Consider the following 23758-nt stretch of genomic DNA (forward strand, 5'->3'; position numbering starts at 1 on the left):
AACCCCTACTGCTGTCAAGATAGTAATGGGGCCTCGATGTTGCCAGTAATGTTGTGCAACTTTAAATATAGAATTAAATACTGCTGATGTTTGAAGTCAGATTTGTTTTAGATTATGAAAGCTCATTTTACTCTTAGCTGCCTTCTGAGTGGCCTTTATATTTGTTTAGCTCTCTGTCAATAAGCTAATCTGATGAGGGTGAGATGTAGAATACTCATAAGTATTTAACACAACTCCTTGTAAAAAAAAATCCACACTTCCAAATGGCAGTTGCACTGTGGTAATATTAAATATTGTGAAAAAGTTCTTCAGTATTTATTTATTTATTTTACTGTATGTTCACTAGAAAGACTTCTGTGACTCAATTTGTATCTGCACAGCCACTCTGTGTGATAGCTACCTACAGTATTGGGGTCATCATAGCTTCTCTGTTCTTCATGTTCATGGAAGCAATGAAACTTTCTTACTCGGCCCTTCCTCCATGCCTCCCCTTGAGCCATTGTTACCAGACCTGCTATGAATATTTCCTCGGCTATCTCTGCTCACTTATGACACTATGAGGTCGCTCGGTCAAAAGACTAAATTCATCCCCAGCTAGTGTGGCTCTTGGCCCTACAAACACACAATCAAATTCTCACGCATCCACAGATCCACATGCACGCACTCACACTTACATCACTAAACCATTTTCCTATTATGCCTGATAGTGAGCTGAGTGTGTGTGGTGTGTCCTTCTCATGGGGTGACCTTCTGAATGACATGACACTGCATCAAGAAGCTCGAATCACAGTGAAAAAACAATCTCCCTAATGATACCTCTATGTCTCTCCTCTTTCTCATCCACACACTGACATGTATCTTCCTCACTCTTCCCTGTTTCATCTCTCTCTCTCTCTCTCCTTACAGTATTTTCATACATCAGTGGGGCTAGGCACCGCAGCTTGCAAAAGCCCTTCTTTTAAGATAAGGATTATTTTACATCACTGCTTAAGTGGGAGGAAAATTATTAAAACTCCAACACCTACAGGAGCCAAATAGCACCCTCTTCAACCACGCTGACCTGTAGTGTGAGAGACGACATGGAGATAAAAAAGACTTGAAATGTGTGAAACTCGGTTGGTGCACATGCTCCCGCAAACTGCATTTCACCTTGTCGAGGTTGAAATGCACAGAAGTTGCGCTGGATTTAATCTCATTTAAAGTGTAGTTTTGTAGTTGCTAAATCCAATGATTCTTGTTGCAAAGGGTAAAAGGACAAGTGAGAACCGTAGAACAGGGAGGCTTGGTTTAAATCTGGCAGGATGGAGCTGCTGAGTCAGGTGGTACACACTGAATACTGGGGGACCCAAAGGTCAATTGATCCCTATTAAAATTCTCATTGCGTTGTTGTGTTTCCATACTTGTCCCATTGAGCATCCTCCCCCTCCTTCCGATAGTCAGCACATATCATCTGAGAATGAAATTAGATTAGGACCTGTCACTTATGTGTTGAACAATTTCAGGGTGCTGTATTTTCCAGCTGAGTAATGCAGCACATTTTCCACTGAAGTGAGGATGATAAGCTGGCTTGTAAAAATCAGCCCGTTGTTCTATGTTAGTTGCTTTGTACAGAGGGTCTGGGCTCTCAGCTTTGGGAAACAATGGCTTCCTGGAAGCGTGGAGTTTGTTGGTTCAAGTTTTAAAATGTATCCAATTGCAAACGTTTGCCTGTGACGTATGTAATGTCCCAGTTTGACACTGCGAAGCTTGCGCTGTAAACAACCATCCTCCAGTGCAAAGAGAGAAGTGCCAAGCCAAATGTTAATGCTAGAGAGCATGGGCAACACGGACTGAACAGCTTTGTTCACGTTGTCCGCTGCCATTGCTAAAAGTGCAGGCAGACTACCACTCTAAAACGGCACAGAAATTTGTCATCATTCATAACGTCTCCTTCTGCTCGCCCATTGGTTCAGCAGAAATTCTACGGGAGGAATCCTTGTCAGTGGGAGAAAGCCCAGACAAGACAAGCAAAATTACAGGATGGCCAGACTAGTAATGAGCTTAAAGATGTAAAAGGCTCAAAGAGATTTAAACACCATCTCAAGAGGCCGTAATCTTCTGATTTGGACATAATTTGCGTGTCAGTGGCTATGTCAGTCGTTTGACTGCATGTACTGGTGCATCTAGAACCAGAGGACATAAGCGGTTGCTTCATACATGAAGCAATAATTACCAGTTAGTGAGACATCTGAAGTCAATCATGGCAGCAAGGAACTTCATCACAATGGATTGTAGATGAATTAGACATCACAAAGAGAGAACATTACAGAGCTACATTTTGGGCACGTATCATGACAAGTGGTTGTATTTCCTTATTTCCCTGCATATGGGCTATGCAGGAGTTGCCAGATATTTTAATTAGGGTAAATGGTAAATGTACTTGCATAGTGCCTTGTCAAATTTATAGGACTCCAAAAGGCTTCACACTACATTCAGTCCCTCACCCATTAAGAAATAGTTATATTCCTTTTAGATAAAAAAAAAAAAAAAATATATATATATATATATATATATATATATATATATATATATATATATATATATATATATATATATATATATATATATATATATAAATACTTTAACTTTAACTTATTATTGTTTTACTACAATAATAAGTTAAAGTAAATTAAAAAGCTCAGTGTGCCTTTAGGATGTTTTTGTTGTTTTCACAAGTCTGAAAGAAGGCTTGATATGGAAGTATCTCGTATCTAAATCAATTTGACTTTCGTATGCTTCTTTACGCCTGCCATTGATTCTTCTGCAATAGAAACACTTTTTGTTTATACGCAAAGAAATGGAAATTCCCCAGATGCACAATTTGTGAGGAAGAACGTACACATTTTTCAAAGCATCAATCAATTGTTATACCAGACAGTTAGTTAAAGGAGTTGAAGTCTCATTTCAATAAACATAAAGCAAACAATGATAAAATCTCCCTTCACTTGTAAGATGATGTCTTAAGTGCATAGATGTTATGAATATAAAACATTGAACAACCAAATACCCAGAGGAACTAACTCTATCCCCCACTGACCAGACCTGAACTCTTATTAACTCACATTATGGCTCTGTGACATTGTTTGCAATAATTTGCAAAGTTTAAAGGGGAAAAGCAAGAGGAATCACACTTTCATTAAATTAAATATGTCACTCATGTTCACTAAGCCAGCATCAAGAAAACAGCGCTGTGACCTTACAGTAATAATTATGTGGTCTCATAAAACACTAACCAAGGCATAAAATGTTTCAAGTACTGGAATACATTTTTTGCAAGTGGATCCACCCTTTAAACATGAACAAAGCAGCCACTGGTCACACTGACACTCTCAAATGGTAAAGTTTGCTTTGTGCAAGCTGTTCTTGGTCATTCTTGTGCCAGACCTGACCATGCCTCACTGTGCAAGGTCAACATGATATGATCTTAAAAAAATCCAATATGCCATAGCAGAATCGCAACAGACAGCAATATCAGTCTGACAAAGAAAATTGCAGTTGGACTCTAAAAAGGTTAAAAGATGATGAGGGAAATGAGACAGCTGTGGAAAGTTGTATGTTGGTTTTCATAAATTCTGAGTGTGTCACACTGACCACTTGTCAATGGTTTCAGCTCACAGATACATATTTTCTTGCATTTTATTCACAACAAATAACTGAAGAGAAACTGAGCCATCACAGTGAGAAATGGCTCAGTCTCTTCCTCTACTTCAGTTTTGGCAGTGACATGCTGTGCAGTTTTTTTGTTTTTGTTTTTTTTTTCTAGTCACACTGTGATTGAAAGTTTACTGTTTTCTGTGTCTGCTGGAGTAAAAAGTACAAGACAAACCTCTTGGTATCTTGACAAACGAGTATAAAGTGGCCAGCTTTGTAATAGGCAAGGACATAGACTCTTGAGAATTGTGGTGGAGCCGCAAATGAAGACGAAGTTATATTTTATAATGAACAATAAACATCCTCTGTGCATAATTCTGACTGGACAGAAGAGCAACTGAAGTGAGAGGCTCATTGCACTGTGATGCATGACGGAGCGATTCAGAGATCCTTTGTTCTCACAGTCATACACCTTTTAACAGTGACTGCTAACATAATTTTTGGTCTAACAAAATACACAGTGATTGAAAACGTATTTATAGTCTGATGGATTCTGTCTTATTCTATTCTGTTAACAAGGACGGTGTTAGACAAGTGGTCTACAGGAAGCTGTATGCCTGCATGAAGGTAAAAAAAAAAAATCATTTTAAATGTTACTTAAACTTCAGAAATCACAAAATAATTTCAACTTGGAGTTGAAATCTGTAGCTATCCTGAAATATTCATTTTTATGGCACTTCCTGTTATAGAATTTCTTAGTTGCACCTCCTAAGTAGGTGAAGCGATCACTGCAGCAGAATGTAAAAACAACAACAACAAAAAAAAAAAACAATAAAAATACTCTGTTGTGATAAGTTGGATACAGCAAGCTCAATGCTCAAGCATAATCTCATCATAAAGAGACTTATTTCTTTCCGTTCGATTCTGTGATGTTATAAGTCGCTAAAAGTTCCTTTACTTTTGAGACAGATGTCATATTCAAGTGAGTGTGTTCAAAGGAACTCGAGCAGAAAGCGATTTTATCCATGGCATACCAGTATGTATGAAAAGGCTGTCACTGTTATTTCAGACAAGCATCTTTCATGATCTTTTTATACTGTTAAGTCGGTCGACACTGCTAACTGTATCGGAGATCGTCTAGAGGAGAAAACTTTGGGATTTTGGAGTCATTTTGAAGAATGACATCCAAGACATTGCGGTACTGGGCTTTTCCTGGACTTGACATGATGCATATTATTCTGGTTGACTCTCAATCAGCTGTCCAGGCTGATGAGTTGATCAGGATTGATAACAACCAAAATAGCATTAGCAAATTCACATGGAAGATAGCCTGGCCATTGCTGTATTCAAATCTGTCTTATAGCAGAGTCTGGGCCTTCTCCTGTTTACTAGGATTGCCTCTGGTAGAATTTCTACGAGGCCAATCAGCAAACAGAAGGTGAAGTTGTGAACGATGATGTAAATTTTCTGCGCTGTGTTAAAATTGTAATCTGTAGGACACTCTCTGTTTTGAGGTCCATGGAAGTTTACAAGTACTTCATCTTGTTTAACACTCCCTGCGTAGCATCAAACTCTGATGGATTAATGCTGTGTGTAGCCTGGTTGATTCACTCCAAACCAGCTTAAATTCCACATTACCATTGGATAGGAACAGACGGCAACAAGCAACTTTCATTTTACCATGCTGAGACGATTTCGTAGAGTTTACCAGTATCGTACCCAAAAGGCTTCAAGAAAAAAAGAAATCCACCACCTTCACTGCTGAAATACAAACATAAAATTTAACGTGCAATTGTATCTCATGGACGTAAACTGTTTACTTTTTTGAAATTATTCACAGCAGCTAAAATGATTTTGTAAAATCTTACTGCAATGCGAAGTCTGCACTACAGGCAAAGGAATTACTGATACCACACAAAATAATTAACCATCTCTTCAATATATACCACAGATCAACTTATAATCATTAGATAATTTTTCTTGCAAAATCCAGGCAAGAAGAAAAACTACCCTCATTTCTGCGACTGTCTATTTAAATGTGTATTTGTGTTAACACAGAGGTCCTGAGCAACCAGAGTACAAAATGATCATCCTTTATACAGTTTTTTTTTTAAAACCAGGCAGAAGGTGAAGCTTTGTTTTGTTCTGCGTGTGGGCAGAAGGGACGGCCCGTATATTGTTAAAACCTTATGCGTCATAAAGCTGTAGGTAGTATGAAAGTATTGTGAGGCTGCATATGAAATGGCAAAGCTTCTACTACAAATCTTGCGCACCGGCATCACAGGTGACAATAGAGTCGACACAGATTTGTATTTGCTGCAGATTTATGAGAGTGTAAACACTTTGGTAGGGAAAAGATTGTGATGGAAATTTTATGCTGCCTGTTTTATTAAACAGCGCAGGAATGAATTAAATTCACATTCAGCTCCACAAAGTGCAAGACTGTGACTTTTAAATTCAGCCATGTATCAAGTGTTGGGGGTTCTTGCTATCAGAGTGCTAGAGCTGCAAATACAGATTATTACCATTTAGATTTTTCAACAGTATTATAAAAAAGAGAACTATTTCTTTGTGCAGCACTCTGTTACGTGCACACACTTTCCAGAGCTTTATGTACAAAAAAAGAAAAAGAAAAAAATATTCACGCATGGCAAAGCTCTTGACACAAATACGCTGCTGCGGTATGTGCAAATGTAGATCTGTCTACAAAACAGAGCATTCTGCATACCCTCTGGAGACGCATATTGTTGACTAAGAAAACAGATCCAATTAATTATTCACAGTATCTTCCTTCTTGAGAATGTCCTCTGACCCAGGCGAGAATTATATCTGGCCCTTTGCCCTGTTTTGCTCATCCATTTGGGTGATCAGGGCTTGGAAGACAGGCAAGAAGGAGCGGGACCTATCTACACAACCGTGAGCTAAATCTACAGTGATACGACTGGTAATAAGGTTAAAAGGGCTGTCCATCAAAAAGCATTAGATCTCACCAACTCACTGTCTTCCCTGGGATACCCAGTCAGGGCTCAATCAGCTGTGAACACGCTCTCGGGAGATTAAAGTGATAAAAGTAACTTTGGGAAATGGACAGCTTTTGTGACAGGGACAATTATTAAAAAATCCTTCAGTCAGTTTGACCTTCTATCTTTTCTTTATTAGTCTGAGAATGTAGAAAAGTAAAGTTTTTAATGGTGAGGACAAAGATGGTTTGAAAGAGACTAACAGTGCGCACAGCGTGAGTGAAACAGTAAAACTCCTCTGACGAACCCTTTTTAAAAACACAGCATGAGCAGCAGTAATTGGAAAACTCTTATTGCATAATGTTTCTTTTAAAGCCACAAAGGAATAGTCAATGATGGTAACATATGTACACTGGTAATTTTTGTAAGAATGTTGAGCCCCACGCTCCTGTCACAGAACTGAGCACATCTTTTCACCTGAGGCGCGTCTTCTGTGTAAAACAATTTTATGTTTTAACCTTACTGAATTGTTGCTGAATAGCCCAGGACACTCTTGTTAAAAACTTGTTTTATTCTCAATGAGTTTTTCACTTCCTGTTTAAATAGAAGTTCACAAACATTGCTTTGTCTATAAGGATAAACAATTAGATAATAACCGTTAAATTTCTTTGATTTTTTTTCTCCTTCAGTCCATACTGTACTTAGCAGAGAGACAAATCAATAGGCTCCACTGAATTTACATTACCCATTTTTGAATTGCAGAAACAGTAGCCCGGCCATTGCCTTCCTGTTCAACTGCCTGTAGTTTTAGCAATGGCAGAGTTCAGTCCATGTTGGCCACGCTTCCAAATATTGAATTAACGTTAAGGGCTGCCTCGTTCAGCTTCTCTCTTCACAGCAGCACAGGCAATTTCCACTAAGCTTCATAATGTGGAACTTCGTGTTGCATACGTCACAGGCAAACGTTAGTAATTGGATAACATTTAAAACTTCAACAGATGCCAAGCCTCCAGGAAGCAATCGCTTCTTGACTCTCTGTACGAAGCAAATGGCGCAGGAGAAGGGGCTAATTTTTTTACCATATAGAAACAGTAGTAAAGAATCTATGCAGTGAACTTTAGGACATAGTTTGTGTCAATAGCTGTCATGGAGTAAATACACTAATAGCTATTTAGAGCAGGTTCCAATATTTAGCTTCCACCTTATGAAGGATTTTCTAAACAGTTTGAACCAGAGCAATGCTTTTTCTTTCTATGCCTCATCACTGTTACGCCACACAGAATTTATGTTCTCACATGCACCATATGCTAATTGCATGTTGACTGCACAGAGATGTTGAAGAATCCTGATAATGATTAGCTGGGTGTGCTAGGAGTTGTGTTTTTTTTTTTTTTTTTTTCTGTCTTTTTAGCTTGTTCTAAAAGTTTCTGCACAGAAACAAAGAAATGCGATTTAATTTTGTTTTGTATGGCAAGAGTTCACGATTGAATTGATCCACCTCCGAGTTGCAATTTGCTTTTCACTGTTCTCTAAAAATGTGTTTGCTGTGACTACATGCACAGCTTTAGCATGTTAGACATCAACCGTGTACAAATGCTCCAAGCAACCCCTCTTACGAGGCAGAAATTTTGTAAGTCAACATACTAAACAGATTGATTTGAATTATGAAAAATCTCTCTCTAAATGCAGTTCCGAATATTCATGAAAACTGCCAACAGCTATCATGAAACGTGTTACTTTATTTTCTGCTTTTGTAGCATCTATGAAAACACAGTGAAAAACCAAAAATCAATACAACATACTGTGCTTTATGATGGTAAAGTGGAAGACTCTCCCCCCCCCACAATTCCTGCTGCATCACACAGAGGCACACACACATCGACGTTCGCGTCGGCTTTACTCTTGCTCCCCGATGCTGCGCTCGTGAAACTCCTGCATTGCACTGAAAGAACTACAGAGCAGAATCCGAGGAGGACCAAACAGCAGGACTGTTGACAGGCTCCTCTCCGCTTGCGTCAGAGATTCATTGCCTTTCTGATTACCCTGCCCCCGCCACGAGAGCGAGTGGATGCATAGAGATGATCTATGTAGCTCTGCAGTGGCATAAGATAAAACAGGGCAAGATGTGATGAGCGCTGGAGGAGGGGAATTTGTGTACTTTTCTCATCAACACTTTTTTTTTTGTTGTTGTTTTTTGTTTTCCACCTCTCATGCTCCACAACTACCTGGTATCCCTCATCCTCCCTCTCTTGCTATTTATCACAGTCTTGTTTGGCACTCACAGCTTTGGGTCCCTCATAAGGAGATGCACACTTTTCATCCGACAAGTCACTGGAGAAGGGATTGGAGAGATGAAACGCAGCATGCGATGCCAACTGCAGTCAAATGTATAGGTGGGGGGAGCTTGGATGTGGTGCCACAGTGGTATCATGCATCAGCAGCTTTAAAAACCTTCCCTTTCGTATTTTATCTTGCCCTTCTGTTTTATCCTCTTTTTTTTTTTTCTTCAACAGTAGAGGCTTACCTTCAGGTCTCTGCAGGAGTAACTGGCAGGCTCCCTTCAAGGCATTTCAAAGCTGCTCTTCGCCCCACGACTGTGCGCTCCTTCCCTGGCTTTGTTCAATCAACAACAGCCCTCCTGCCTCCCTCCTGCCACCCAGCTCCGTCTGCTCTTCACTGCTCTCTGTCTACTTCTGTGCGAGAGGGGGGTCTGTGTTTGTGTGTGTGAGGGAGAGTGAGAGAGTAATGGAGAGAGCAAGAGAGAGACGGCGAGAAAGGGAGAGCGGATAGGAGAGAAGATGTGAAGGATGTTACGAGCTGTGGGGTTTTTTCTCTGATATTCTCACTTTTCCCACCCTTGTCTTTGGTGATTTGAACTTTGTGTGAGCCTTTTTCTTCCTATTGCAAAGGCTTACAGAAATCGGTCCAAAAATAAGTCAAGTACATGGTGTGAAGAAGGGATGAATATGTATGTGTGTTTTGATACTGCAGACAGAAAAAAAAAACAAAAAAACCTGTGTTAAAGAGGAGGCTGGCATAATCAATTGCACTAAAACAGCAGTTGAATAAAAGCCTGCAGGGTGCAAGAGTGATAAAAAAAAATAGAAACGGAGAAAAGAAGAAGGGGAGGAAAAAAAGTGAAGCAGGATGAGCATAAAGAAAAGAAGCCAGCAGATTCAGAATGTCACATTAAAGTTCTTGAGTGGATGTCACACAAAAAGATCCAAATTTTCTTCTAACTCTAAAGACGCAACCTGTTTTCAAAATCTAACTCAGGACACGTGGGGGTTCTTAAAGTACTCACAACAGCTCTATTTGTGTCACAAATTTCCATCTTCAATAGTTAATGAGCAAAATCGGCAACGGCCCCTTTCTACGTCTCCGGCTAGACAAATAAACTAAAGCAGCTACTGCTACTGTCAAATATGTGCCCATTTTCATTTAGTAGGTTTCACTACTTAGAGCTGATCTGTTTTGCTGTGTTTCTCACGTAGATGAAGCCGGTTAAGGAGCTGCTGCTGCCAATAACCACTTTGATTCACTGTGAGCTTGAAGCAGGACAGAAATGCAGACCAGAGCTTTGGAGCAGCAGGATGTTATTTTGAACTGCACAGGGAACAACAGAAGAAACCAGGAATAAAGAATAATCAGTACGCTTATATACATGGAGAACTGCTGAATGGCATCATGGGAACCAGGTGAGTCCGGTAAGGGATTCCCATCCTGCTCCTCCAGCTGGGGAAATCACTAAGCAGGGGAACTGAGAGAAAGACACAGATAGTGCAAGGGGAGCTGAACTAAACACGACGGAGAGAAACTCTATTATTAGAAATAAACTAAATGTAGAAACAGAAAACCGGAAATGAATAAAAACCTAACAAGCTAAAAAATGAACTAACCAGAGCAAAATCCCATGGCAGAGATAGATCTTTATTGTAAATAACTGACTCCAAGCTAAACACCTAGCCCTCTGTTTTCAGCTTTGGTCAATGCAAATCATAATCAACTACTATTATTTACATGTGTTGTCTAAAATATGTCCAGTTCAGTGCAGGACAGCACTGCTTCAATTTATTTCAAACTTGTTTCAACATCTCAAGCAATATTCTTTTCAGCACATCCTTTCCAACAATATCACAATCTATATTTTGTTCAAATGAGCTTTCAGAAATCTAAGCCATAAAAATGACATAAAATAGAAAATGAAATTATCAAATAAAAATAAACACACAATTAAGTGTCGTACTTTCTTATAAGAGCGTCATCTTTTTCCTCTGCCAGAAAACAAAATTCCGTCACAGCTTAGATTTCACAAATATGAAAATGAAAACGTGAGTTGAAGGCCTTATTTACACTCAAACTGACAAGTCAAACAAGGAGATCAGAGAAGTAAAGAGTCCCATGGCAACTGAAGGAACTACAGAGCTTAGAGGCAACAATTAATTATTAGGTTATTAATGAAATTTGCATTTGTTTAATCACTTACTATACTATTTTTATATATATATTGAAGAATATACTATCAATACTTTCAAGGGGGATTTTTGTTTTCTTCCTGAAAGTGGAAGACTACAGCTTCCCAGGTTAACATTGTGCTAATTGCTCAATTGCTTTGCTCAAATCACCTGCCAAGTTAATTTATCTCAAATTATTTCCAGAACTCTAACTGCACTTCCTAACAAAACAATAATGCCATTCATCATGATGATGATGAGCATGCTCTCCAAGCAATGATGGAATTCATAGCAAATTAATCGGACATAAAAACAAAAGAGACTCTGTGGGATCATTTATTCTTCATATATTCAGTTGAATCAGCGGTTTTTCAAAATTTTGAACTCTTTTGTATGGTAATGTGATAGATGGAAAAGACAGCATCATGGATACTTAGCAATGTTCAGCAGGTAGACGCGTGTTTAAAAATATAAACATAAAGACGACAATGAATGAAGTAGTCAGATTACAAGACAAGTAATTTGGCCGTTTACTACCAGAAGTTGCTTCATGCGCTTCCTGGATTGTGATTGATGACTTTGCAGTCCTCCCTCAAGTTCTTCTCTATTGCATGTTCTCCAGCAGCTAAACGCACGGTGACACTGCAGGGATCTGCTTCTTCTTTCATCAGCCTCCAGCCCCTGTGGATGTGATCACACTGGATTACAGAACCTCGAGTATTAAGGCTGCAAAAAGGATGATCTCTGTGACTGGCTTAGGGATAAGAGCTCTGGGCTAGAATCACACTCATGCCAATTATCACACGCGTTAACCATGTTGAAAATAAAAATTTGAGCATCATCGGCATGGATTTTCCGTTTGATCAGCCGCATCATGGAACCGAGCGGTTCAGATTGAGGAGGATGTAATCATCATTTCCCCTCCTGAGGTTCCTGCTCTATCGATCAAAGCCCAGTCCCTTCCACTTTATTGCATGTGCTGTTCAGGCTGTGGGGAAACCCTTTCAAATTTCTGTGCAGTGCTTACATTATTTTTGAAAGTGTCAGAATCCCAGGTTATTTAGGTTTTTGGGTCTTTTTCAGAATTTGTATTTTTTTCGTCAATTTCTTGTTTTATTGTGCTCAGCCTTGTTTTCGTGTTTCTGTCAACTTTTCTTTGCTTTAGATTATTTTTTTTCTAGCTGTTTATTTACTTGTGTTTAAATTTCACAGTGAAACTTTATTCTGTTGTATTTACTTTATTCTTTGTTATTGTTGGAATGATCTTTTTCCTGGTTGCAAGTTAGTGATTCTTCTCCGTTGCCACTCCCATACCATCTCTCTGTGTCTCACTCAGCTTGCCTCTCTGGTCTCTACTCTCGGCTGCAGACTTTTCCCAGTCAGCCTGACCTAATCAAGTTCCCAGCCTATAATCTCCTCTTTTTCAGTTATTCAGCACTGGATTCTCCTGTTTGTTCCAGTTATTGTTTCTTTATTTCTCCTGGACAGCTGCTTGTGTTTACTTGCCTATAAATTTATCCTATCAATATTAAAAAGACTCAAACTCGCCGCTGCCTCCTACTCTGCTGGCATTGTGAGTCCAACTACTGCTACACTCATCATGACAGAAAGTGTTTTCAAGCTTCATGCTTGAAAACACTTTCAAGCATTGCAAATTTGCAAATTTGAATCATTTGCAAAGATAAATTATTCAAAAGCATTTGAGATTTTTTTGTTATTTTTGCTCTAATCGTGTATCGAATGAGGATAAATTACCAAAATCCCAAATAATGAGCCCTGCACCAAACTATCTTCCAAAGAGGTTTAAATATCAAGCTAAGACAGGGAATTTAGTTCTTCCTTTTCTGGTATTAGGATGTTAGGAAGTTTAATTTGTCTTTATCTTCTCTGCTTCCCTTGGTTGCCTGAGCCTGACCGCTCAGCCTGACCACTCAGACCACTACGGCCCACTTTTCCACACTCATCCCAATAGGCTCCCTAATGATTCTTTGGTTTAATGATGGACTGCACTGACACAAATCAGAGTCTAAAGAGTAATCAGCTGACAGACATAAAGATCTTTTAAATAAAGTCAGGTTTCTTACTGCAAAATAAAGTTCCAAGTTTTTAACTGAAAACTAGGAATCATATTTGTATGGTGGTATCTGAAAGATACTGAAGTATATAAGCTCATTTACATGATAAGAAAACGAAAACGACTGGCTCGATATTGAAAAGGGAGAATGTAACAAGAGTTATTTACAAAATAAATTGCTCCATAAATGTTGGAACTCACTGGAGTTTTCTGTTCCAGCTGTAAGTTAAGCATATTTATGCAGTGCCTTGGAAAAGTGCTTAGAGTAGCACAAGATGTTGGAATGCACTTCCTCTGTCCTTTCACTCCACAAACACCAGGGACTTATTTAAAATCTGCTGAAAGGGCATTTGTATCTAGTCTTCTATTAGATATTTATTGTTAGATTATTGGCTTAATGTATTTTTTTCATCCCTCTCAATCAGTTTAACAAGTAGTATTAATTACCCTCTTCCAAATCTTGTCATATCAGTACCACAAATTTAACTTAAATGTGGATTATTTGTTTTCCTCGATAGATCAACATAAACGTTTTCATAATTTAGAAGTAGAAGAGAAATGGTAAATCTAAGTATACATGCAGCTCTTGTGTGAAGGTCCTAGAGATTTGTTAAAGAACATAAGTGTCCTTAGTTTGCTACAAGCCATTCAGGGACACTGTAACTTGTAGTAGAGTATATATATTTTTCTGTATTGAACTGAGATCTGGGCTTTGACTTGGCCTTTCCAGAACATCCACTTTATCTTCAAACAATTTCTTTGCAGCTTTACCTTTACTCTTTGCGTCATTGGAAAATGATGTAGCTGGAAAATGCGTATTCTCTGAAGCTGCAGCTCTCTGGCAGATGGAAAAAATTGTCTCCACCACCATGCTTCACAGTTGGGGTGGTGTGTTTGTGGTGATGTGCAGTGTTTAGTGTCCACTAAACATCGCATCTTTTCTGATGGCCAAAAAGATCAATTTTAGTCTCATCACACCAAAGAACTTTTCTTTCCTATTTGTTATGGAGTCTTCCGCATGCCCTTTGGAAAACTCTAGTCCAGTTTCCTTCAATAGTGACTTTCTCTTTGCCACTTGTCCTTACAGCTTTGACTGATGAAGAACCTGGGCAACAGTTGTATGTGCAATGAATAGTTTAGATCATGTTTTAGAATACACTTAATGTAGTTAATAATTTGTGATTTAGCTATTTATTTTTGAGCTTAATCGAATTTGCAAAGATTCGATTTAAGTGTAAATATAAAACCCTGCTAGAAACATTCTTTAAAAAGACAGCCTTAAACACAACTGTGTAGATTTAGGATGGTATGATGGTAGTTTAAGTTACAATTTTGCAATTCATATCAATATCTAGAGTTAGCATGTTACATTTTTTTTAATTTTTTTCATTTTGACATATGTAACTCTAACCAAGAAGCTGTTAACACAGTAAGACACTATGAACAATAAAGTCAGCTCATTGTCTGATTAGGGAAGACTTCAAAAACAGAACTCCTGTTTGCATATTTTGCTATCTTAATTTATTTAGGAAAAGTTCAGTGCAATAATTTGTTTTTCCCCAGTCAACATGCAGTTTATCTTTCCATCCATTTATTCTCCACACAGGTAGTGTTTAACCACAAATTTATAAGTGAGATTTTTTTTCTAACATAATAATATCATGTTACTGCTGTTCATATGTTTTATTTCCAAGCAACGATCCGAGTAAAAAAAAGGAACATAAATTCTGCTGTAGCTGCTGTAGTTATTCATGCTAAAAATATCATTTCTTTATCTGCTTTTATGACATTGGATGAACAGAATGTTACTAATCCCTGCCTTTGTCAGGTTGCCTAGACTCAGCGACACCATGTGGAGGGAAAAGGTATGGCATGTGACTCCAACAGAAAGAGAGAAAAATAAATACATAAATAAATAAATAACTTCCATTCTCTGTCCACTGAAGTACGGAAGAGGATTAGGGCCACTGGAAAAAAAAAATCTGACTTTAATCTCAGAATCCTGAGATTAAAGTCAGAATTCTGAGAAAAACAGTCAGAATTCTGACTTTTTTTTCTCAGAATTCTAACTTTTTTTCAGAATTCTGATTTTAATCTCAGAATTCTGACTTTAATCTCAGAATTCTGACTTTAATCTCAGGATTCTAAGATTAAAGTCAGAACTGTTTTATTTTTATTATTTTTTTCAGTGGCTCCAATCCTCTTCTGTATAGCTTTGATAAAAGGCATCTTTAGGTTTAGAAATGTAATTTGGTGAGATAAAATACTTCAAAAACCATTGCAGTTCTGTAGGAAGTAAAAAAAAGAAAGAAAAAAAACAGTATTTCTCTGTTGTGCAGTACTGTGCTGTATTTTTCTACACAGTAATGTAGAAAGCAGCTGCATTACTGTGGTAATCTTGTCCTGTAAGACTAATGTGATCGTATTAATAAAGTAAATACAAATGAAGATGGAAAAAAAAGCATGCAGACCAATTTATCCTTTTTCTATTACTTTCATAAACTAAAACTGAATCCTACATTTGTCTCTTTACTTGAACAAATAAAGCTTTTTCCAACCCTTGGAGGAAAGTGCATTCCTTTGAAGTGTTAAAAGTTGACATTTGCAGACTCAGGTTGCAACATCGCACATTTTTCAGCAACACCTCCAAAGGCAAGTTTTTATTTTATTTTATCTAATTATATTCTCACAATAAAATCGTATGCCACATGGGACCATGCATATCCATTTAAAGCAAAACAATTAACTGCATTAGTTCAACTTCAAATGGCAAATGTAGGCCAAAACATAAAAATGTATGTTTTGTAAAAAAATAAAAAATAAAATAAACCATAAATATATTAGCTAAGACTGAAAGCCCACTTGACATTTTCATCTCTTTGCCCACAGGCTGATGTTCTGCATATGCACTGCATCAGAGTAATTCAGTCAACGCTCAAACTCCCTGACATTTATGTGCTAGAGAAGTGTTCATACCAATAGAAACGTTTGTAAAACATTGCTACATTTATAATGACACATAGGCGGATTCTATTTAGCAAGCAGGTGACTTTTGAAGGTGCCTGAATGCAGTATTTTTTATTTAGGAGTGTGAGAGTTGACAGGGCAGTGGAAACAGTCCTGACCCACTAAGGTTTGAGTTTACTAGACCACACTAGACTAAGTCTGGTGTGGTTCTTGCAACAAGATATTAACAGCCAATTCCGCATGATCGTTAATTTTGTTTGTGGTGCATTTCATGGATTGGACTTGTCCAGCAAATTCCAATAAATTCATTTGGATTGAGATCTGTGGTCTCTGGAGGACGTGTCAAAACCTCAAACCCAGTGTTTTACCATTTATCTTTGCTTTGTGGAAGAGCACAATATCCTGTTGAAAGAGACTATTCTAAGACCATTTCCAAACTTGCTGATCTGTTGCCGTGCAGCATCATATAAAATAAACTGTAAAGCAACTTGTGTTCTCAGTCATTTTATCACAATAATCATTTACTTGCTCAGCAGTTTGAGCTGCAGTGGTTCAGACTGAATTGGATCATCAGCCTCTGCTGTCCATGTGCATCAACGAACCATTATCCAGTTACCGGTTCACCACCTTTTTCTTCTTTATGCACATTCTGGTTGATACAAATTACTGCCACAAGAGCTGCAGTTTTGTTGATACTCTGGTCTAGTCATCTGTCAACTTACTTCTAGGTAACTTCTCAGCAAGATATAAGAGCTTGTTTCAAGTCCATAATTCCTTAGTAATGTTGAAAAAGTACTAGTTCCATTGGCAGATTATTTCACTTATAACAAGACATTTGTATCATGTTATAAGTGAAATAATCTGCCAATGGAAGTAGTACGTTTTGAGCCAAATTAACAAATTATTTACTAAAAGCCAGCTCTTACATCTTGCTGAACAGTTACTTGTAAGTTAAATTTGTCGTATTTCAAGTGCACTAATATATTTGCTCAAGAAACTAAACCTACATTACTTGGTAAGGTTTTGCGTTTTTGGCAGTGTATGCAAAAGTTCAAGCGGTACAAATACTTTAACGAGGCATTATATTCTGCAAGAAACCTGTGACAGGGTCTGTTCTGAGTGGGACACAAAGCCTTGTAGGTGAAAAGATTTTGAGTTCTCTGGTATTTCTTAGCCCTCTGGGGCTCATGTTGGAAGTTTCTTATACAAGTTTAAAGACATCTTCTATTTTAACAGCACTCTGCTTTATTATGCAGAGAAGCTCTGTCAGGCCATCATTATACCCACCACACACTAGAGATTTAGCCTTTGTTCAGTACCACACAGATTTTATCTTTGTGAAGAGCAAAGAGGGTTATAACCATAAAAGTGGATACAAAGTGTGAAAATGCATGCAATGTGATACTTTACATGCAAAGTTACCAGAACTTTAAGGAAGGTGGCTCTAATCACGCCAGTAGAACAATACATGTTCTTTTGTGTTTGTTCTGGTGTCATTTTACATTATGAAGAGGTGAAATAAAGCTTGTTCTTTGCTTGGCACTGACAGTACTGGAGACGTGAATGAGGGTGAGAAATAATAATGAATAAGGAAGGAGATTAAAGCTTAAAAAGGGTTTTGTATTTCTTCTCCTCGTCACTAATGTAAATATTCAGGCTATTTTTCCTGCTCAGTCAGAGTGGAGCTGGGTGTGGGTAGAAGAATACATCTCATTAATGATTTTAATTTTTGAAAGATAAAATTTGTACCTTCATAGGTGCATTCTGCATCTTCCATTTTATTATCTACAGACTTAATTTGCAGGTCATGACCTTGATTACTTGTATTCAACAGGTAATCAAATTACTCTGGAGGATAATCACAGCAAACCCAACCTGCCAGGCAGGTCTTGTCTTCATATTCAAGCCTTAACGATGTTGTCCTTGGCCTTTTTTTGGCCTTCTACTGGAATGCACATTGCATTGGCAAACCTTACTGGATGCGTAAACCCTAGGATCATCAAAACAACCTTTCATATTCCTCTGGGTCTTTATCTTGCCTTTCCAAATAAGATTATCTTGCAGAAATGCATACTGATGACAAGACAGCAAATTGATAAAAATATTTCTTTTTGAAATTCTTTGTAGAAAATATTTGAATTGCCACAGGAGGTAAAAGCTTTACAAGCACATTGCACAGCTTGGGACTGTAGTGGTTGGCATTTAGCTCGTTGCCATTTTTACTCTGAGAATGATGGATATGGAATATGAATGCTCAGTGACACAATGACCCAGCAAAATGCTGCACCCTTCTCTCAGCTTGTTCCCTGTGCTCACAAACACACAACATTCGCAAAAGGATAAAACCAACGACTTCAAAATGTGAGGTTATTGGGATCAATTGAAGCACAAACTCCTTCCATTGTTACCACCATCGTCCTGTCAATTTAAGTCTATTTGCCTTGGACATTGGAACTAAATACCTGATGAATATTATGTTAAATATACAAATTAAATGTAGATGGTGATATAAAAACAAATCACCATGACCATAGGAAGTTTGAAGTACATGATGTGTTCCCAGAATGCTTTATATTCTCGCTTTACACAAAGTATCTACATACATATGTATGTAGATTTTAGACTTTTGACTTCCTAGCGATGACTGACCACTGCATCTATTTATTTTTTAACGAAACCTAGTTCTAAGACTTGTGCCTGAGCACAATGACTAGTAGATATCTGTTTGGGTATTTTGTATAATTAGCTATTTAACATCTGGTAAAAGCGACATTTGAATGTTCTGATATATGCAGAAACTGCCTCTGTTTCTTTCATTGAAACAAATTCAAAAGCCCTGAAAAAAAAAATAAAGAAAATGTGCTCAACAACCACAAATGTCGACCATATAAATGAAGGCCCTTCATAATGATTAAATTACGGCTTGTGCCAAACAAAGCAAAGCATTGTGCCTTTCACTGAATATAATTTGCTGGGATTTTTCTAGTGTACGGTGATTAATAAAAGTTTTTTATATATATGTGCGCACGTGTAGGGGTGTGTGTGTGTGTGTGTGTGTGTGTGTGTGTGGGTGTGTGTGTGTGTGTGTGTGTGTGTGTGTGTGTGTGTGTGTGTGTGGGTGTGTGTGTGTGTGTGTGTGTGTGTGTGTGTGTGTGTGTGTGTGTGTGTGTGTTTTGATGCGGTTAGAACTATTGGATTCTTCAAAATGTATTTATTTCAACTGTGCAACAATTGTTTCCAAAATCTTATTTCTCTGCTCTAAAGTTACTTGGATGAAAAAATATGCCACTGCTCGAGTCTATCAGTCATGACAGTTATGTCATCTGTTAGTGACTTTTTCCTCCATTTGCTGGAAAATAACTAACCACATTCAAGAAGATGTGTAAATGTGGCAGTAAATTGCCTTTGAAACTGATATACAACAACAAAATATGCAGATATCACTGAGCATTTACCAGTACAAACTCGCAAAAAAAAAAAAAAAAAGATTTAAAAATGAGCCCTGTCATTCTATGTCAATAGTAATTAAATATTCCTAGAACAAACACCGAACAGCATGTAAGGTAATACCGCAGCAAGCTCAATATGTAATGAGATTCACTTTGAAAAATGAATCCCTTCACAATTTACAACTTACTCTCCCCCCAGCATTTAAACATCTGCAGCTTCTGAGCTGGTTCTGCGTTCAGCAAATCCCAGAGAGCAATCTGTTTGGTTTCATCATCTTCTTGACTTTCTGGTGTCTTACCCTATCCCCAGTCTGGGGGGAAAAAGCTTTATCACTGTATCATAAGAAAAAGTCTGCACTGAGTAAAGAAGTGCTGATTTTGGATTGATGGTGACAACTCTATTTGCGGCTTATGACTTCCGTTGGATCAAGTGAAACATAAAAAAAGATGTCAGTATGTTGAAAACACTTGTAACTTTTTTTTTCAGCGTGGTTCAAATTATTTTAAAATGCCACATCTTCACAGCTTGGAAGCTGGATTTCATTGCTTCGAAAGTGGGTCATCACATGTCCTCAAGAATGCATACGTGCAAACATTCTCACAGTTGATGTCTGTTTGACATTGAGATGCACAAAACCAGTCATTTACAGGGGCATGCGTCGCATTTACACTGTCAATATTGCCTTTTCTTACTTCTTTACTGTGAGTTCAGAGCGTAAAAACTGTGGTTCAGACATGAAACTCCTAAGTTTGAAACCAGCGCAACACTTTATGCAGTAGTTACATGACAGAGGTCATCTCAGTCCTTGGTGCCCTGCATTTGTGGACAAAACACAAGTTTTTAGAGCTAGAAAATTCGACGCATATGCGTGGGTGTGTGTGTGTGTATGGTGGTGGTGGAGGGCGGGGGGTGGGGGGGTTGATGTACCTGTGGGCGTTAACATCACCTGACTGATTCTAACATGCTGACACACGACAGTATAAAGACACACGAGGTGGTTCGTCTGGCACAAGAGGACACAACTCGGCTGCCTCAGACCAGAGAAATCGAGGAAACTGTCATTCATTCAGCTTTGGATGCTCCTCACAGGTTTTCCATTCAGGTGAGTTAAAAGACTTTGCATTCTTCGATCATGTTTTTGAATAAAAATAGCAAATGGAACAAAATATAGAAGTTTTTTTTTTTTTTTTTGGTTAACATTAAGATCACAATTTCCGATGTAAAATCTCAGTTATGAAAATCTAAGACGTTTCCTTGATTTCCAGCTGAAAAGGTTCAATCAGACTGCATGTACTTAAATCGCATAGAAACTGACACAGGTTCCAAAAGTCTTTAGACAAACCAAACAAAATACGAGTGGTGACTACTCCTCATTTTGAATTTAATGCAGTCAAATAGGACAGCGAAATCGAGCATATTTTCAGATTAAATTAAATAGAATAATGGGGAGCTGAAGATGGCAGTAAGGCATCTAATGAGTCTCACCCGGCATGCCTTCACTTGTACATGTGGTCATTTTCTTACACAAAGCTGTAATTTAGTATGACATATAACACGCAAAATCCCTAAATGCCTGAAATTATTTCACTACAGACCTAATGCATGAAAACCTGCTGACCTAATGATTAGGTATGGAATGACCCAGCCTATCTCCAAGAGGTTTTAACAGCTTGCAAAACAAGAAATACAGTGTGCTTATCCAATTTGTTTTTACTGTGGTGTTTGAAGACTGCCAAAAAATATATAAACCTTCTGCACTGATTGTTTAGTAGCATTTCACTAGTAGACATGACATAACCCAAATAGCTCTTTGCATGACTTGGCAAGAACAGGGACTGCACACTAATGTGGAAATTTGGTGCCACCACCGCCGCCAGTTGCCATATATCAAGCAGCATACTTATGAGACATTAAAGCTTTAATAAAGTTGAAGGTTGTTATTCATGGGAACTGCTCTAATGGCTTGCCTAAATAATTTTACTGCCTTATTTAGCTCCCCTCTTTCTGTTGAGACACGTTAATAAGAACCTGATTCTAGTCTTGAAGAATACATGTGGGAGTCTTCATCAAAACCAGTTTCTGTATAACATCTTGTGTTTCGTACACTGAGAAAAGGACGTTGGGCACAGTGGTAGGACAGCAAACGGAGTAAGAGGGGAGGAATTTTTAAGACTGTGCAGTTGATGTATTTGAGCAGAACCATCTAATGTTCATCTGCCACAATCAGATGTTTCTATGTTAGATAGCTCCTATCCATTTGTCAGTGACATTTGATTATTTAGTGTGGTATTTTACCAGCTTTTCAATGTTGACAATGCATGTCTTTCTAATTTTGTCTCATAGATTACTGAATAAGAGAGAAAAATGAGCGCCTTAAACAAGCGGATCCAAGACTACATGTTGGAGAGGAAAAGGCGGCGAACCAGATTGGTGACTAAAGATGGTCGCTGTAACATTGAGTATGGAAACATTAAGTATAGCACCCACTTTGCCTTCCTGGTTGATTTCTGGACCACCTTTGTTGAGATCAGGTGGCGTTTTGTCCTGTTCATTTTCATTGCGTCTTTTACCCTCAGCTGGTTTATCTTTGGCCTGCTGTGGTACTGGATTGCCCGAAGTAATGGAGATCTTGCATGGCAAGAGCCCCCTTCAGATCACATTCCATGCGTTGACAATGTCGTTGGACTCACCACAGCCTTCCTGTACTCACTTGAAACCCAACAAACTATTGGGTATGGTGGAAGAGCAATCACACCTGAATGCCCTGGTGCTGTAACCCTTGTCATTATCCAGTCCCTTCTTGGAGCAGTTATCAACTGCTTCATGTGTGGAATCATCTTGTCCAAGATCTCCCTACCCAAAAAGAGGGCCAAGACCGTCACGTTTAGTGAAATGGCTGTCATCAGTCCCAGAAATGGCACTCTCTGCCTGTCCATCAGAGTGGCCAACCTGCGCAAGACACTGATGATTGGAAGCCAGATCTATGGCAAGCTGCTGAGAACAACAACCACACTAGACGGTGAGACAATCATCATGGATCAAGTGAACATTGACTTCCTGGTAGATGCTGGGAAGGACAACTTATTCTTTGTAACTCCTCTCACGTTGCATCACGTTATTGACAAGAGCAGTCCTTTCTTTGACATGGCAGTGGACACACTACATGACAAAGAGTTCGAGCTTGTGGTCTTTCTGGACGGCACAGCAGAGTCCACAAGTTCTTCCTTCCAGGTGCGAACCTCCTTCATTCCTCAGGAGATCATGTGGGGCTACAACTTCCTGCCGATCATCTCCAGGAGCAAAGAAGGGAAGTACAGAGTCGATTTCTCCAACTTCTCCAAAGTGGTTCCGGTAGCCACGTCACATTGTGCATACTGTTATCACAACATCAAAGGACATCATCTCCATTCCAGAACAGGACAAGACAACCCGGGCTTTGAGGTGATTGAAATTGACAACCCCCCTAATGTCACCAAGATGTGAAACACTTACTGTTCGCGTAGGCTGAAATATCTGACTGGTAGCCCATTGCATGTCCCGACAATGAATTCCTGAAGGACAGACGGTTGCACGAGGCACCTGTGGATGAACCATTTGCCCACAACCAAATGCTTTGCATTTAAACTTGAATCAGATTAACCAATTGTTTTGTTATTCTTTTGTATTTACAAATAAGGATCAGGGCACTTCTTGTGAGTTTTGTATGTGTCTGTATGTGAAACCACACCTGTCATGATCATCTGATGAAAAACCTGTTTTTTGGAGGTTAGGTCATGTTAGCTGGTGAAACATGGCTAACTGACACAAAGCTTCTCTGTCAGTGATGACATTTATATGAAGAAAATGATTTTTTTTTTACCTTTCACATGCGTTATTTTTGTTTTAATTAAAAACATGTAATAAGTCACCAAAGAAGGAGTTTTTTTTAAATTATGAACAGATGGTTGATGTGCTAAAAGTGATACTTTGACTTGAAGCAGTATGCTAAACTGTTCAGATAGGCTGGACTCCTAAGCCAGTCTTTCAAAGCTGTGAGTGGTGAGATAGTTTTATTTTTATTTTTATTTTTATTTTACAAATGAACATATTTTGAGAGAACATATCTCTCAGATAATGTCTAACTTGGCTGCATGCAGCAAACTCAATTGTTTTTGTATATATTTGTCTTTTTTAAAATTGCTTTTACTCAAGGATAAAATAAACTTTATTTTTGCATTCATAAA

At 38.3% G+C, this 23758-nt stretch overlaps 1 protein-coding gene across 1 annotated transcript; it reads left to right on the top strand.

Moving 5' to 3' along the window:
* The first annotated feature begins 20457 nt into the window (after positions 1 to 20457).
* LOC106933469 (ATP-sensitive inward rectifier potassium channel 1-like) lies at positions 20458 to 23758 on the top strand. Its single transcript, XM_015012738.2, has 2 exons — positions 20458 to 20637; positions 21879 to 23758. The coding sequence occupies exon 2, from the start codon at positions 21900 to 21902 to the stop codon at positions 23016 to 23018; it is 1119 nt and encodes a 372-aa protein (XP_014868224.1). The 5' UTR covers positions 20458 to 20637; positions 21879 to 21899; the 3' UTR covers positions 23019 to 23758.

This window comes from Poecilia mexicana, unplaced genomic scaffold, assembly GCF_051168715.1.
Source record: "Poecilia mexicana isolate PSO_F unplaced genomic scaffold, ASM5116871v1 scaffold_13, whole genome shotgun sequence".
NCBI classification, from domain to species: Eukaryota; Metazoa; Chordata; class Actinopteri; order Cyprinodontiformes; family Poeciliidae; genus Poecilia; species Poecilia mexicana.

What these genes read in the sequence shown, in the direction of transcription:
- LOC106933469 (XM_015012738.2), top strand. Translation starts at nt 21,900, where the DNA reads ATGAGCGCCTTAAACAAGCGGATCCAAGACTACATGTTGGAGAGGAAA.